The following is a 15,782-nucleotide window of genomic DNA, read 5'->3' as shown; positions in this document are numbered from 1 at the left end:
TTTATATAAATATATAAATAAAATGTTTTTATAAATAATACACACACACACACTCACACACACTGTAAGCCGCCCGGAGCCTGCCTTTTTTGCCATTCTATGTATTTGATAAAGTGTGCATGCAAATGAAAGCTCATACCTTAAATAAACCTTTGTTGGTCTTGAAGGTGGCATTGGACTCTAAATTTGTTATGCATAGGATTGTGCTATAAGATTTTTTTCCATTGCATTCCTAAGCAAAATATTAGGACCCGAATGTGATTATGGTGCAGCCTGCCAAACTATTTTCCATCTGTCACAGGAATGGGAGTGTCATCACTTCCAGGGAGATGTGATAGAGCTCTTTGAACTCTCCCCAGCTGTGATTGAATGGATTGAAAATTTAGATATTAGTATTTAAGGGTATTGCCCGATTGGTCTACATACCCATTGTATCAACTTGGTTATGTATTTTATATTACTATATGCTTCCTGTGTGTAACTCTGCCATTAAATAAATAAATAAGCCACATCTGGGAAGCGTAGAGCTCCCGTGGCTCACCCGAGAAACTGATTGGAATTGTACTGCTGGCACCTTACACTTCACCGAATTAACCTTAGCAAACATTTTTCTCAGCTTTTGTGTACCAAATCTGGCTAATCTGTCTTTGTTAGGTGACGGATACAGTTTTAGCTTGAACTAGTATTACACATATATTGAGGTAGATCCAGCCATCTTCCAGGTAGCCTTCCTTCCAGCCCAAGGAGCCTACCTCTAATGGAAGAGCCATTATCCTTACCTGGATAACTCAGGATCTTGTAAGCTAGCTTTCCCTGGATATCTCAGGATCTCGGAAGCTAAGCACGGTCAGCCTTGGCTTGTATTTGGATGAGCAACCTCCAAGGAATACCAGGGCCATGATCAGGGGTCATTTCGTAGAAAAAGGGCTAGAGGAATTCATTAGCATAACTCATTAGCATATGCCACACCCCCTGCCATCACCGGAAGTGTGTCATAAGGCCACACTCACCACTCAGTTAGTCTTAGTCTTAAAGGTTAAAGGTGCTATTTGAACTCTTGGACTATTTTGCAGCAACAGACTAACACAGCTACCTCGGGGAAGCTCCTGGATGGGGCTGGGAGTCCTTGCGGAGGCCACGTGGAGTGGCCTTGGCCAGGCAGAGGGGGAGGACGCCAACTTACCCTCCTGCTTCTTCCTCCTTCTGCAACAGAATGAGGCTGGAAGCAGGGGGCGGCCGGAAGCAGGGGGCGGGGCTTTGTCATGTGCCCCGCCCCCCGCACCTCACCCGGGGGAACGGCGATCCCCTGCGATCCCCCCCAAATCGACCTCTGGCCATGATGCAGAGGCAGGTAATAGCAAACTACCTCTGAAATATCTCTTGCCTTAAAAAACAAGTCTAGCTCGCCACCTAATGGTGCATAATGCTAAAATTAGAACATATGGCTGCCAGCCTATCTTAGGATCTCCTGGCTATACTACACACACTGCCATATGATAATTATTATTAATTATTAGAGCCATTCAAGTTGGAGGAAGGCTCTTTAGATTGGTGGAAGGTTTCAAACTTGAGCCAAAACGAAAAGTGGGGTATAGATATTTTAATAAACAAACTTATCTCAGTAGAGTAAGGCTAGGATCCACCTCAACTTTATTTGGTTTGGATAATATTTTTGGTTCAGTTTTTTTCTTTTTTAATTGACATACTAATTTTAAGTAGCATTTCATCCTATACTCTTTCTTCTTTTCATTCTTGAGATGTAGCAGAATAAATTTTAAATTGGGAGAAAATAGTCTTCTGCTAGCTGTTTTTGTATTTCTGAGCGTACTGTGTACAAACTCACTAAATCATGCATATTATAGAAAAGTGTGTATTTGGTACAACAGCATAGTTAATCATCCCCCTTGAGTCTGCTGGAAAAGAGACACCATCTTGACTTTGTATTTTCTTTTCTCTACAGGTTCGCAAACATGTGAATGACCTGTATGAAGACCTGAGAGATGGACATAACCTGATCTCTCTCTTAGAAGTTCTTTCAGGAGACACCTTGGTGAGTCTTTGTTGAGTAATCTCAGGCCTCTGTGTGATTCCAAATGTAAATTGATATTGGTTACTGAGTTACCTTCAATTCAATGTTCCTATAAATGTGGGAATCTAGGAAAATTGTAGAACTGAATATAATGTCATTTCTGACTCTCTTCGCAGTATTTTTTGCTGTTTCCCTTAGATGAACATAACACCTCTTTCTATATTGCACTTGTGTTTTCAGTCATTACTTTCTTAATTTTCTGTAGAAAACGTGGGATACTAAATATTTCTTCTAGTTATTAAAGAACACAATTTGCAAGTAGCGAGGGAAAACAATTCCACCTGTAATTGTCTAACACTCCCTTCTGAAGTCATTTCCTTTTGCTGTGAGCATTACTTCCCTTGCTTGGTTGGCACTTACTCCCTTCATTATATTCTTCTGTTCATACTCTTTTCTTCATTTGTGGTCTGTCTTGTGTCTTTTGCTGTCCTGCCTCCTGTCTGTTACCTTCATTAGCCAAGGGAGCGAGATTTTTTGAAGACCTTACGGTTGGTGAGTTCAACAGAAGCATGGCCGTATGAACAGCATGAGGATGAGGAGGATGAGGATAAGGGGGTAGGTGCCGACCCCCATAACTCTACTAACTTAGTATTTGAAGAGTGATGATTGCTAACTTGCTAGTAACCTGTTTGTCTATTATTGTATAGTAGTTTATTAGAAAGGATTGTGTGGGGGGAGAGATGAAATTATGGGAATGCCTCTAATACAGAAAAAACAAACAAAACCAATTTTAGTACCAATGATTTGGGTTAGGAGTGGACCCACTGAAATGATTTGAAAGTTACAGAATGTGTCTTGCCCAGTTTCCCTTCTTTTCCAAGGGGCTCACACAGGAGAAGTTTGGAGTGCATTGTTTGTTACCTGCTTATTTGCAAATTGAAACAATGAAAAACTTTTCAGATTCTTTTTCATGGCAGTGGTCAGGACTTATGCTACACATATACAAGTAATTCTGTTAAAGATGGATGAATGGTATTCCAAATAATTCATAACTGTATAATTTAAGTTTTAATATAGCAGTGTAGTTGTGTTACATCGCTTGCAACCTGATCCACAAACCATTTAAGGTAGAGGACTTCAGGGTTAAAATGATGATGAAAATTATTTAGTGCCATTATTGTATGTGCTGTTTAGTGTAGTAACAGTAAGCAAAAATGATACATCCATGCCTCAAAGAGATTACAATCAAAATTTCTATAGCTGGAGAGATCAAAAAACCAAAGGGGGGAAGGGGAGATACAAAACTATCATGGGATGGATATGCACAAATTCAGTTTTAATCCCGTAGAATTCCATGGGTTTGTGGATTGGAGCCATAGATAGTTAATTGGCTCAAGATATAGTAACTTTCCCCCCAGTAGATGAAATATTCTTGTAGATGATATATGTATGTTGCTTTCTTATACAATTTATTTTTATAGCAGCAGATGCTGAGGTAGCCTTTTAACAACATCTTCTGTTTTCCAGATGGGAAATAGCTGCTTATAAACAGTAAGGCATGGAATATTGATCTGTTCCAAACAGGTTCCTTCATTCCTTTAAAAAAATTCCCATTTCTAAAATCATGTGAGTTTTTGCGGTCTGGTCCTATGCGTGCCCTTGCAACTACCGTTCTGGGATATTTGTTTAACAGCAAGGACCAGAAAATATTTCAAAATTTCTGTGTGTGTTACTATGCCTCAAAGATATTTTCCCTATTATATCTTTTACTTCCTGAGAATCTGGAATTTTTGTAAGCATCTTTCTTTTCAGCACCAATTATCCAAATTTTGTGTGTGTGCATCCCACTATGTTGCTCTCTATGTTAAAGTTTGCAAAACTTAGCTACAGATACTGTTTTGGACCGCAACAACCTTTCTGTTGTTGCAAGTGGGAGGATAGGTTTTGACCCCTGAAAAGCCTGTGCGTTGATGGGATCCACATGAACAAAAATCACATGGGCTTCAGCAAGGAAGGGAATCTGGTGAGAGTCCCCTCCTCCTCCTTGCATCAGCTGTAAAGCTGGCACTATTCAACCCAACATATAAAATATTTTAAATCATATATTTGGGAACAATCCTTAAAGCACTTATGCTGAAGTTATTTGCTTTGAGGATTTCTGCCTTCAGCTGTTCTTCATTGGCCACTTTTTTTGGTCTAAGACCTTTGATTACAGTCCAGTGAGGATTGGAATTAAGAGCACTTAGGACCACTGAAATCAGTGAATTTAGCTGTGTAGTGGGTGTGGTCTTTGACTTGAATGACTCTACAACCACAGTAAATCATTACTGAACTGCCTGTTAAAGCTTGGACTTCATTTTTTGTGTTAATTTTTTTTTCTTTTATAATTGTGTTTCTCTTGTTTCCTCTTGCCACTTTCATGATATTCTGAAGGAACATGGGGTTCACTTAAGAAAAAAACTTATATTTTGAATCATATACACAGTAAGGTTGTATGGCTATAATGTGCAGTCTACATCATTTATGCTATCATAACATTTGAATTTGTATATACTTTCTTTCCAAGATTGGATCTAAGACTCATGTTGCTTCAGTGGAGTAGGCATCTGCTGCAGTGCCACTTGTTCTGGTAACTAAAATAGCTGCTGTAGAGAGGAGCCTTAGTGTGGCCTTCTCCCATGTTGTCTTCACCTTTCATCTTTTGTTCCAAACAGTGTGCTGCAACAGCTTCCACTCTGTGGACATAGTAACGTTATTTCATATTCACAGACCTTTCATGATTGCTGTAGCTGGTTGTCATTAGGCTCATAATGATAAATGTGCAAAAAATGTTTGAGCTGTGAGAAACCCTTGGGTTGGGTGCCACTGATCCATTCCACTAACAGAGGTGCTTCCTTCCAGTGCAGAGAGTTTTCCTGTGCCATGAGAGAACATAAAGAAGTGACTCATGCTAGATGAAAGAACCACTCTTAGCAGAACTAAGCCTGTGGGACTTGCTCCATAATTTGGTTATGGAACCAAAGAAGCTATGCTAATTTCCTCCTTACTGGCTAATCAGGTGATAGGAGACAGCTGTCAGTCTTCTAGGAGGAGGGTTATTGAAGGCTTACTGTTCTCCCTCCTCCCAGCTGTGTTCATTTTCAAACTGCTCTCCCTTCTACTGGGGTGTGATTTGTGCGTAAATTATTCTCAGCACACAACACTACTGGCCACAGAAAGTTGTTAAATGTAGAAACAATTGCTTGAGGGCAGTTGTGATTGTTTGTATAGATAAGACCATGTCTATTTCCAGGGCTCCCAAGTACTTACCTTAATTCGGCGGGGGGTGTATAGTTCTTTGTGGGACCATTCCCGCGGGGAAAACACAGGCGCTGTACTATTCCGTCGCCCAAACGTGACGTAGGCACGTAGCTGGGCGACACTCTAGCAATGGTACCATTGAGTTTCCAGTCCCAGTCGATGGTACCATTGAGTTTCCAGTCCCATTACCAGAGCGTCGCCCAGCTACGTGCCTACGTCACGTCTGGGCGATGGAATAGTGCAGCGTCTGTGTTCCACGCAAGAATCTTCCAGCGGGGAAGCATGTGTCCCCCGCTGAATCATAGGTAGGTACTTGAGAACCCTATCTATTTCACAGATAGTTGTCTGAGCCCATATTCATTGCTTAGCTGCAGGTGTTACTTGTGCTGTATCATGCTTTAGCCCATTGCAAAAGCTTGTGAAAAATCTGAAGTCAGGAAGAAGGACATTAATGGTTGGATCATAGGGGGACATGTATTTACCTACTTTCTCATAGCTGTTCTCTGATGACTAAGCAATTGATGCCTTTTTAGTGTGATTCTTCCTGTTTATGATTTTATGCTAACTGCATGTAATTTTGCTTTGTTTATCATGATCATGCTGTATATAATTTCTTGTTTCTTTCCTTAACAATGTGTTTAGCTTTTTTCATGCATCGTTTCAGTTTTGTATGCAGTTCTAAAGCAAAAGTTGCACAGTTTGTGATAATGGATGTTGCTTGGAATTATATATGAGAAATAATGTATGTGAATGGATTCTAAATTATTCTCCCTGATGTGCTCTTCTTTCTAGTGCTGCTAATTTATGTGATTATAATACATATGCAAAAAGTAACACTATAATTGGGCATCTGCGAATAGGTGAATGAGCAGGAAGTGCTGGGAGCCACAGTATTCTGATCATAAGTCTTTCCTGAAACATTCATGTACATGTCTAATTCTAATGTGAAATTTTCTATGTTTGTGCTACCTAGGAACTGGCCATATAGGCTACTTCACACTAAGTATTTTAGGTGTATGCATAGGCATAACTTCACAGTGTAGAATATTAATGCAAGTATGTGGGTCATATAGGTCCATTTGGCAGTGAGCTGTGCTCAGTGGCAAGCCTGGGTTTATGAATTGTAGAAAAGAGCCCTTAGGCTCTGTACTTGACACTGATTCCTCTGAGGGAAAAAATGCAAATATTGAGTGCATTCTGGAGTCCCTTAACCTCTATTCATATCAGGAGAATTAGTGTTGGGGTTCATCAGAGCAGCTAGTAGAGTTTGCATAATGAAAGTTTGCTCACAAAGAATGTGATCCAGGGGCATATGTGACCATTGGGATCGTTTGGTAGGGGTCGCTTGAAGAAACTTAATTGACTGAAAGTCCAAATACCTTTTAAATCTTGCTTGTGTCTTTTTGGACTTTGAAAGCATTTTGGAGAGGAAGTTGATATAATAGGGAAAGCTTTCTTAGGTCAATCCAAACTTCCTTTTAATAAATTCTTGTACCATAGTTCCAAACTGCTTGTTAAGTTTGAGGGAGTCTTAAAAAGCAAGCTTTGTGGAATGAATTGTTTCTAGTGAGTCTTGCTAAATAACTTCAGTGTTTAAATTAAAAATTTCTGGAGCATGACCACATTTAAACTGCTAATATAGGTTACAATCCCAGTCAAAGTTAACCAGTTTTAAGGACCAATAATTTAAGTGAGGGAAGACATTTAATTGCACACCGAACTTGCTGGTTGAAGATAATTGGACTTCAATGTGGTTAACTTTGCCTGGAAAACATACTATCAAAGAAGGTAAATTTTACAGTCAAATTTATAACTGTGCTGTATGTCTTCCAGCCAGTTATGAAAAAACCTTTCATTTAAATTTATACAAGTAGAGTAAAGCATAAAGCCCAGTGGGTTGGATCCAGTGTACTGTGAGTGGAGCTCTGCTTGCAGAAATGACTGTCCCCCCCAGCCCACAGTGACCATCCCGACACTCACTCTGGGGTTTAGGATACCTCTAAGAACAGCATTGGGCACAAAATTGAGATTTGTAGTGTAAGGGTGGAATTGCTGAAAGTCCCCCCCCCCCATTGATGGAAGTATCCTTTCACTAGTAGAAAAGAAGCACTGGACCCCACCCTTTATTTGGATTACCTTGTTCTGCTGTATTCCCCGCTCTGCTGAGTCAGAATTGAACTGAATCTCACCAGGTTTACAGCAGAAAGTGTCAGGTTCCCAGTCAGCTCACTCTCCACACACACTTTCTTCAGTGACTGTTTTGTTTGGAGATTTGAGATGCTGCAGGTTCAAATACTTTGTTAGGACTGAGGTGCAAAGGCAGGAAAGCAACATATAGGTACAACTCCAAAATTCCATTCATCCACATCAGTATTGCTACAAAGACCATGAAAGATCAACATCTAGCCAGGCACAGACTTTACTTCAAGGACATTTCTCATGTGAAAGATGTCTTGAGGCCCCATAGAAGAGGTACCAAAGCTAGCCTCCCTAAATTACTACAAACACTCACTCCCCCCTCAGGAATGCAGTAGCAGGTGAGGGCAAGCGATAAGGGAACAGAGAGCAAGCTAAAAAAATGGCAGGGTGCAAGCAGCAAGCGAAATACATCAAGTCAAAATGCAATAGGTAAAAATACAACAGGTAAAAACACAACAGGTAAAAATACAACAAGTACAGTTGGTCAAATGCCCGAGTCTGACAGGAAGTGAGCCACTCCTGTCTAGCTTTGTAATAAATTAACCAAGTTTAAATGGCGATATTCTAAATGTTCTGTATGTGAACATGCTGTTCAGGGAGTGGAACTGAATTTGATGTTGTTCTATTATAGTATGAACCTGATGTTTTTTTGTATTTTGATAGCTCTCTTGTTTTTAGTGTACTGCATCATAGCAGGGGTGATATATAAATCTTTTCATGTGGGCCTTGTCATTGTGAATTTAGTTTATTCTGTCCATTATTTAATATTTCCAAACTTGAACAAAAATGAAGTGTGTTTGGGGGTGGGGGAAGGTAGGACGTATAGATTTTGAACCAGTACTGCTTTCCTGCAGAGATATTAGGATACATACAAACAACTCTTTGTGAAATTTACTTCAAATATGAGCTTTGAAATGTTTTAAGCAGGAAATTATAAAAATGTTTCAGTGTTTTGGCTTTTAATTAGTAGAATTTCTGCTGCAGAACGTCTCACAGCCTTCATTTTCTGTTTTTAGCCCAGAGAGAAAGGTCGGATGCGTTTTCACAGACTACAGAATGTACAAATTGCACTTGATTATTTGAAAAAACGGCAGGTATGGAAACATTGTTTTAAAAGAATGATTTTTTGTAGGTTATGTAGTAAAGTTACTCAGCTGTGCTCTTTGGACGGGCATGTTGTTCCTATAGGAGTAACTGGCATATAGAATAGGAGATATATTCCTTCTCATGAAATATACTCATATTCTCTGGTCAATGGATATATTTTCCTGATTTTCTAGTGTATTCTGACCCTCTTCCCCCCATTGTTAAAATTTCTAAGCTACATGTCTACTAGGGAAAAACAGATACAGGACATCATAGCAATTATGTTCTTATTGATTTGATTATGCTACTGTCTATTAAAAGTAGACATGGAAAGATGAGCCATGCTTTTGCATGATTCCTAATGGACTGCATCATCTGTGCTCAAAAAGTGTATGGTTGAGTCTTGTTACATATTCCCTTCATCCACATGGATCCCAGATCTGGTTGGGAGGCTCATAGAACTGAGTCAAAACTAGATAGTAGGAATGACACAGCAAAGGGGATTGCTTCTCTAGACTAACCAGCAAAGATCTCATCCCTACATGTTAGGATAAAAAATAAAAATGTCCAGTGGCACCTTAAGATAAAACAAATGTCCAGTGGCACCTTAAAGATGAACAGCATTATTTCAATATGAGCTTTCCTGTCCCCACACACCGTAATTCAAATTTGGACTGAGACCTTATGTTCCTGAGATTGAAGTCTGAAAAAGTGTGGGGAGCTGTAGAAATAGGCATGACTGATTTGGCCCTGACATTAAGCTCACTGGATGACCTGGGGCCAGTCTAGGCTGAGAGAGTCTGCCTGTCTCACAAGGCTATTGTCAAGATCAGACGCATGCTGCCTTGAGCTCCTTGGAGGAAGGGTAGGATTAAAACATTCTAGACAGATAAAATAACTGTGGGTTTGGAGATGTCGAACAGTTGTGGAGGAATTGGCAGTAGCTAAGAAGAAACAAGAAAGAGGGTAAACATCAAAGGTGCACTGAAACCAATAAGCTTATTAAGGCCCAACATGATACGAGTTGAGAGGCGCTTCCTCAGAGGCTACTTAAATCAGTTTTGTTAGAGGAACTGCTTAAATATTCTTATGTGCTGTCTGATAAGTACACTTGATCAGAAGAAGAAATTAATTTAGTTGCCCCTGGGGAAGCATTTCTTGACTCAAATCACATTTACTCATAATAAATTTATTCATCTCTGTGTATCCTTGAGATTCCTTTTTTTTTGTTTCTTGTATCTCTCCCCCCCACACCACCAGGATTTGGTAAGTAGGAAGATACAGAGCATAGGAAAATGTATTGTATTTTTGGTAGAAAAAAATTCTGTAACGTTTTGGGAAGAGATAATTAAGCTTTTCCTCTTACTTAAATATTGTAATTGTGAATTAAATTTCCTTTAAAAACAGTTGTAATAATACTTTAAGTTCAGAAAAGGACAGGTCCTTTTAGTTCTAATACTGCCTTCCAAATAACATGTCTAGATATATTTTTGCCAGCATCTTAAGCTTTTCATTTGCCAGGGACTCCATTCAGTAGCCAAATTATAGGGCAAATAAGCTTAACTAATAATAGGGTTCCCAAAGTATTTGTGAAATTCTATATAAATTAGAGGCTGTGTAAGTTATAAATGCAACAGAAGCTTAATTCTTAATCTTCAGGAATATATTTAATGTCTTAAATTGGTTAGTGTGTGTGTACAACTCCTCAAAGAGCTGTCACTGTGCTAATTATTATTTTATTATTATTGGCATTATCAATGAACAGATGAATATAATTTGTTTGGTTTGGTTTTAATTGTCAGATATTCTCATGCAGCTGAGTAATTCTCAGTGCAGAGAGTAGGAGTAGTGGCAAGATAAGGCTGGGTGACCTTGGATCAGCCACAGTTCTCGCAGAGCTGTTCTCTCTAGCAGTTCTCTGAGACCTCTCTCAGCCCCACTTACCTCACAGGATGCCTGTTGTGGGGCGAGGAAGACAACAAGAGTGTAATCCACTCTGAGACTCCGAGTGAAGGTCGGGGTATAAATCCAATGTCCTCCTCCTCCTCCTTTCGTTGGAGAGATGTTCTGTTTTAGCATCAGGCACAAGATTAGTTAAATCCACACTACATGAAAGCAAAGTTTTTTTGCATTATGCAGCATGCTGGTTAGATCTCGACTAGCTTTCTGTTGGAGAAAATGGAAGGAGGGGTCCACTGGGGAAAAAAGCTATTCTGGGGATTATGGGACTTGCATGTACAAAACTAATGTTGAATGTGGGCTATAGTATAGAGGACAAGAAGGGTGAAAAAGTTGGCTGGACCCAATCCAGTGTATACATGGTGGGGACCATTGGCAATTTGGTGTCCCCATGATCTGTTCATGGTCTCTTACATACATGCATTTGTTGTACCTGCACTGTCTCTTAAGTATACACATAACAAAGCTATTTCTGCCTCTTAAGAAAACCAACATGTGGTAGATATGAGCAGAGCTGCAAATGTTTTCTTTATGCCCTTCTGTTAAGATTATTGATCATTCCACAGCATCCTTCCAAAGATGCACAGTGCCATATGAAAGTCAGGATACATGTTTTGTGCTCATTTGTTTTAAGTATTTTGCATTTTTTTCTTTTACAATTGGCAGGTTAAATTGGTAAACATCAGAAATGATGACATAACAGACGGGAATCCCAAATTGACTTTGGGATTAATATGGACCATAATTTTGCACTTTCAGGTAAGATGGATCATCATTTTCAATTCATATTGAATTTGATTTTTTTCCCTCTGATGGGTAATGATTAGACTTGTCAGTCAGACCAGGTACTGTAAATTTATGTTGAGGCGGGGAAAATCACATGTAGGATTGTAGCAAGTTGGTTTGGTAAACCAAATTCTGTGGCCTGTCCCATCAGACAGCATTTGAAGTATTAACATTGTAGTGTTGATTTCTCTATAATCTTTGTATTAGAGTAATAAAAATGCAGGGTTTTTAAACTTTTGTCACTCAGAGATTATTTGAATTTGAAATGCAACATTGTGACATCAGGTAACTAAATAAGAAACCGGGGGTTGCATTATGAAATAGATATGACTGAAGATCATGTTTCCTGTTTTGATCTAAAACATAATATTGATGCTTGCTGCATTTCCATGTGACAATGAAAAGAACAAGAATTATAAAACCAAATTGTACAATTGGATGGCTATATTAGTCACAGTAAAATGCCTGTAATGCCAACATTTTAATTTTTTTCTTCTTTAATGTGTACTTGTAAGGAATGTCACCGATTTCTGATATGGGATATTATAATATTTACTTTGACTATCCTTAATTGTACATTTAATCTGACATCTAATTTTTTTGTATGTGACATACCCCAGTCCATTTGATGCAAAGTAAAACTAATGCTTCATGCCATTGGTTTTGATACTATAATCCTCTTTGCCTAATTTAATGCCTTGTAAAAAAAACTTTAATTGGGAAAAATAACACAGTAAGATTTATAGTGATTGCAAAACGTTGATTATGAGAACCTGGAAGCCAATTTAGATAGCACCCTCATATTAAGCGAATAAAGTCTTTTTTGAATTCAAAGAGCAATTTGGATTAAATTAAGTTTTCCTGGCTTTATTGGATCAGGTTGATGTTCCTTTAAAGGTTATTACAAACATGCTAAGTAGTTAAAAATGTCATAGACAAGGAATGACACTGTACCGTTTCACAGCAGTAAAAACAGGTGAAGTGAACAGGATTAATTGGCTTGTTTTGCACCATTTTGGTTTTTATTTTAATATATATCTAATGGAAAAATGCAGCTTTTCCCTGGAAACTTGCTTTTCGTTTTTTTTCTAAAAGGAGATAAGGGAAACCTTTACCTTTTACTTATTTGTGATTAGTTGACAGTAGAGCAATAAGTCCTTAAGGTGGTATAGGATGACTTCCTGGTATTTATGGAGATGATTTGTACTGAGAAGGGAACTATTGCAATAGGAAAAGGGTTTCATATGTTTGGGTCTTAAGTAGTTCCGAAGGAGTGGCAGTGACTCACTTGTAGAGTACATGCCTTGCATGTAGAAAGTCTCAAAATTCAGTCCCTGCTACCTCTGGTTTAAAAGATCTCAGTAACAGCTGTTGGGAAAGATCTTTCTCTTCCTGAGATCCTGGAGAGTTGCTGCCTGTTGGACAAGACAGTACCAATTCATTTATTATTTATTTATTTTATGAGACTTCTAGCCTGCCCTCCCCTGCACCGTGAGGCTCAGGGTGGCTAACAATGAGTTAAAACAATATCATAATTAATAAAACAATTTAACATGATAGCAGTCAAAAATAAAATCAGATGGCAACATAGGCACTAACACAATTTAACGAGGTGAGATTGTGCAAGCTGTGTGTTTCTAAAATGCTGAAACACAGTGCAGTGAATGGCTGTGAGGGTGTTGGGGGAGGCCAAGTTAGATGGAAACTTTGCTGCCTCAGCTGTAAGCCTGGCGGAACATTTGCGTTTTACAGACCTTCCAAAATTGTATCAGGTTCTGCAGGGCCCAGATCTCATCTGGAAGAGCATTCCAGCAGACTGGGCCCAGGGCCAAGAAGGCTCTGGCCCAGGTTGAGGCAAGACATGTTTTTTGGGCCGGGGACCACCAGAAGATCGTTGTTCATAAGGGCACAATGCTCTCTGGGGAACGTACCAGGAGAGACAGTCCTGAGGATACATTGGTCCCAGACGGTGTAGGACTTTGAAGGCTAGAACCAAAGCGGGCTTTGGGTACATCTATAGGTCACCATCTGAGTCGATTGATCTGATTAAATTGGTAACATCTTTGAGCACCTTATCATTGTTAACTATGGTTGATTTTACTCTGTTTTTAATGTTTTATGTGGCACATGTTGCCCTTATTTGTAAGCCGCCCTGGGCCCGCTGGCGGAGACGGCGGGATATAAGTGTAACAATAAATAAAAAATAAATAAATAAAAAACCTTGAATCTGATCCGGTGTTCAACTTGGAGCCAGTGCAGCTGGCGGAGCACCGGTTGTATATGGGCTCTAGGTGGAGTGCTTGTAATTTATTTATTTAATTTACTTTTTCGATTTATAGTCCGCCCTCCCCGCAAGCGGGCTCAGGGTGGCTTACAGATGAGGCACACATGCCAATAATTAAAACAGCTAAAACCTGATAAAGCAATCAATCATACAGTACAAGGTGCTCAAGTTGTCTCACATGTAAGCACATGTGCAGCCACATTCTGGACCAGTTGAAGTTTCCGGGTCAGTCTCAAGGGTAGCCTTGCATAGAGTGAGTTACAGTAGTCTAGTCTGGAGGTGATCATTGCATGGATCACTGTGGCTAAGTTGGGGCAAAACATGAAGGGAATCAGTTGCTGAACTTGGCGCAGATGGAAAAATGCCTGTCTGGCAACGTTAGTGATCTGAGGCTCCATTGAAAGGGAGGCATCCAGAATCACTCTTAAGCTCTTCACAAGTCGCCTTGGTTTTAATGACTCACCGTCAAGGGCTGGAAGTTGGCATCCCAACCTGGGATCTCCCCAGCTCAGCCACAGGACCTCTGTCTTTGATGGATTTAGTTTCAACCGGCTGTGCTTCAGCCAGCCAACCACAGCCTCTAGACCCTCTAGCCAGATTGTCTGGGTGGCTAGATGAGCTAGATGAACCGATAGTTGTGTTTTGTAAGGCAGCTTCATATGTTCAAATGACCATTAACTGCCAATATGTTAAATAGTTGGTTCCATGGATGAACAGGCTCGAGGCTAGTGATCAGCTCAACTTTATTTGTGATTTCAGTAAGAGCAAGACAAGACCCCAGAGCCGCAGCGCTATTAAATAGCATGCAGTTGCCACACCCAAACACACCCCACTCCCAATGATAGGCTATTTACATAACATTACTACTTGACTGGTTACTTCCAGAGTCCTGGTAGGCTATTTTTCTTGTGCTCCAAGCTTAACCAGTCTCTGGTGTGACATACCTGGAATGATTCAGTCCCAATACATAACACCCCTCCCCTCGCAGGCATAGTCTTCAAGGTACACTGGCTTGCGACGTTCCCTCTGTCAGAGCTCCTGTGGGGGTGGAGACGACACTGGAGCCAGGCTTGGTGAAGCAGGAACTACACTGGAGTCCTGTGCATCGGGAACAGAGTCTGGGAGGCCCGTAGAGGCCCGTGCAAGGCCTTCCTCTTCCCAGCAATCCAGCTGCTCACTATTGTCAGGGTGCCTGTTCTTGGTCAGCAGTGGCAGCAGCAGCAATGTTTCCTGGCCATCATCTTCCTCCTTGGTGAAAGAGAAGTCCGGCTACATGGGCAGCAAGCAGCGGCGGAGCTGATCAATGTGTCTGTGTAGAAACTGGCCCCCATCCATCAATACTTCATACAATAGGGGTCCGGTGACTTGGGTAATCTTTGCTGGGATCCACGTGGGGCCACTGGAATAGTTCTGCATGAAGACAGGGTTACCTGGAAAGAACCTCTGGGGGGATCCTGGCTCACCGGAGATTGGCGCAATTCTGGGGCTTGGTCTGGATGCAGGCGGTCCAGTTGCATCGTGAGGCGGCGGCCCATTAAGAGTTCCACAGAGCTGTGGCTGGTGGACGCACTCAGGGTCACCCAATGGCCGAACAAAAAGACAGACAGCCATCGGTCCCAGTCCCTTTGAGTGAGCCGCTTTAGCACGTCCTTGGTCGTCTGCACCATTTGCTCGGCTTGTCTATTTGTAGCCAGGTGGAACAGAGCAGACCGCATGTTCCTGATGAGGTTCTGGTCCAGGAATTCCTTGAACTCTCCCAAGGAGAAGGCGGTGCCGTTATCAGTCATGACCATGTCCGGTAGACCATGTGTACGAAAAATCTGTCTCAGGGCCCAGATGGCTGCGTGGGATGAGGTAGATGCGACTGGCATGACTTCCAGCCACTTGGTGTAGGAGCCGACCAGGAGAAAGAACAACTGTCCCTGGAACGGGCTGTCAAAGTCCAAATGCGCCTGTGCCCACGGTGTGTGGATAGAATCCCACTGGTGAACGGGAGCCCTTGGAGGTTTGGGGTGTGTCTCCTGGCAGACCTGACAATGCTGTACCCAGGCCTTGATTTTGCTGTCCATTCCTGGCCACCACACATAGCTTCTGGCCAGCGCTTTCATCCTCACGATTCCCGGGTGGGTCTCGTGTAGG

At 40.9% G+C, this 15,782-nt stretch overlaps 1 protein-coding gene across 1 annotated transcript in view; it reads left to right on the top strand.

The window, feature by feature from the left end:
- The window catches only part of DST (dystonin), a 484,671-nt gene that overhangs the window by 99,735 nt on the left and 369,154 nt on the right, over positions 1-15,782 (top strand). The window contains exons 3-5 of the mRNA XM_015408298.1: positions 1,961-2,050; positions 8,545-8,622; positions 11,240-11,332. Of these exons, the coding sequence (XP_015263784.1) occupies positions 1,961-2,050; positions 8,545-8,622; positions 11,240-11,332 (261 nt within the window). The remainder of the gene's footprint in view (positions 1-1,960; positions 2,051-8,544; positions 8,623-11,239; positions 11,333-15,782) is intronic.

Source organism: Gekko japonicus, unplaced genomic scaffold, assembly GCF_001447785.1.
Source record: "Gekko japonicus isolate JY-2015 unplaced genomic scaffold, Gekko_japonicus_V1.1 scaffold383, whole genome shotgun sequence".
Classification (NCBI taxonomy): domain Eukaryota; kingdom Metazoa; phylum Chordata; class Lepidosauria; order Squamata; family Gekkonidae; genus Gekko; species Gekko japonicus.
The sequence above is the reverse complement of the archived record's forward strand: the minus strand, read 5'-3'. Positions and strand labels throughout refer to the sequence as shown.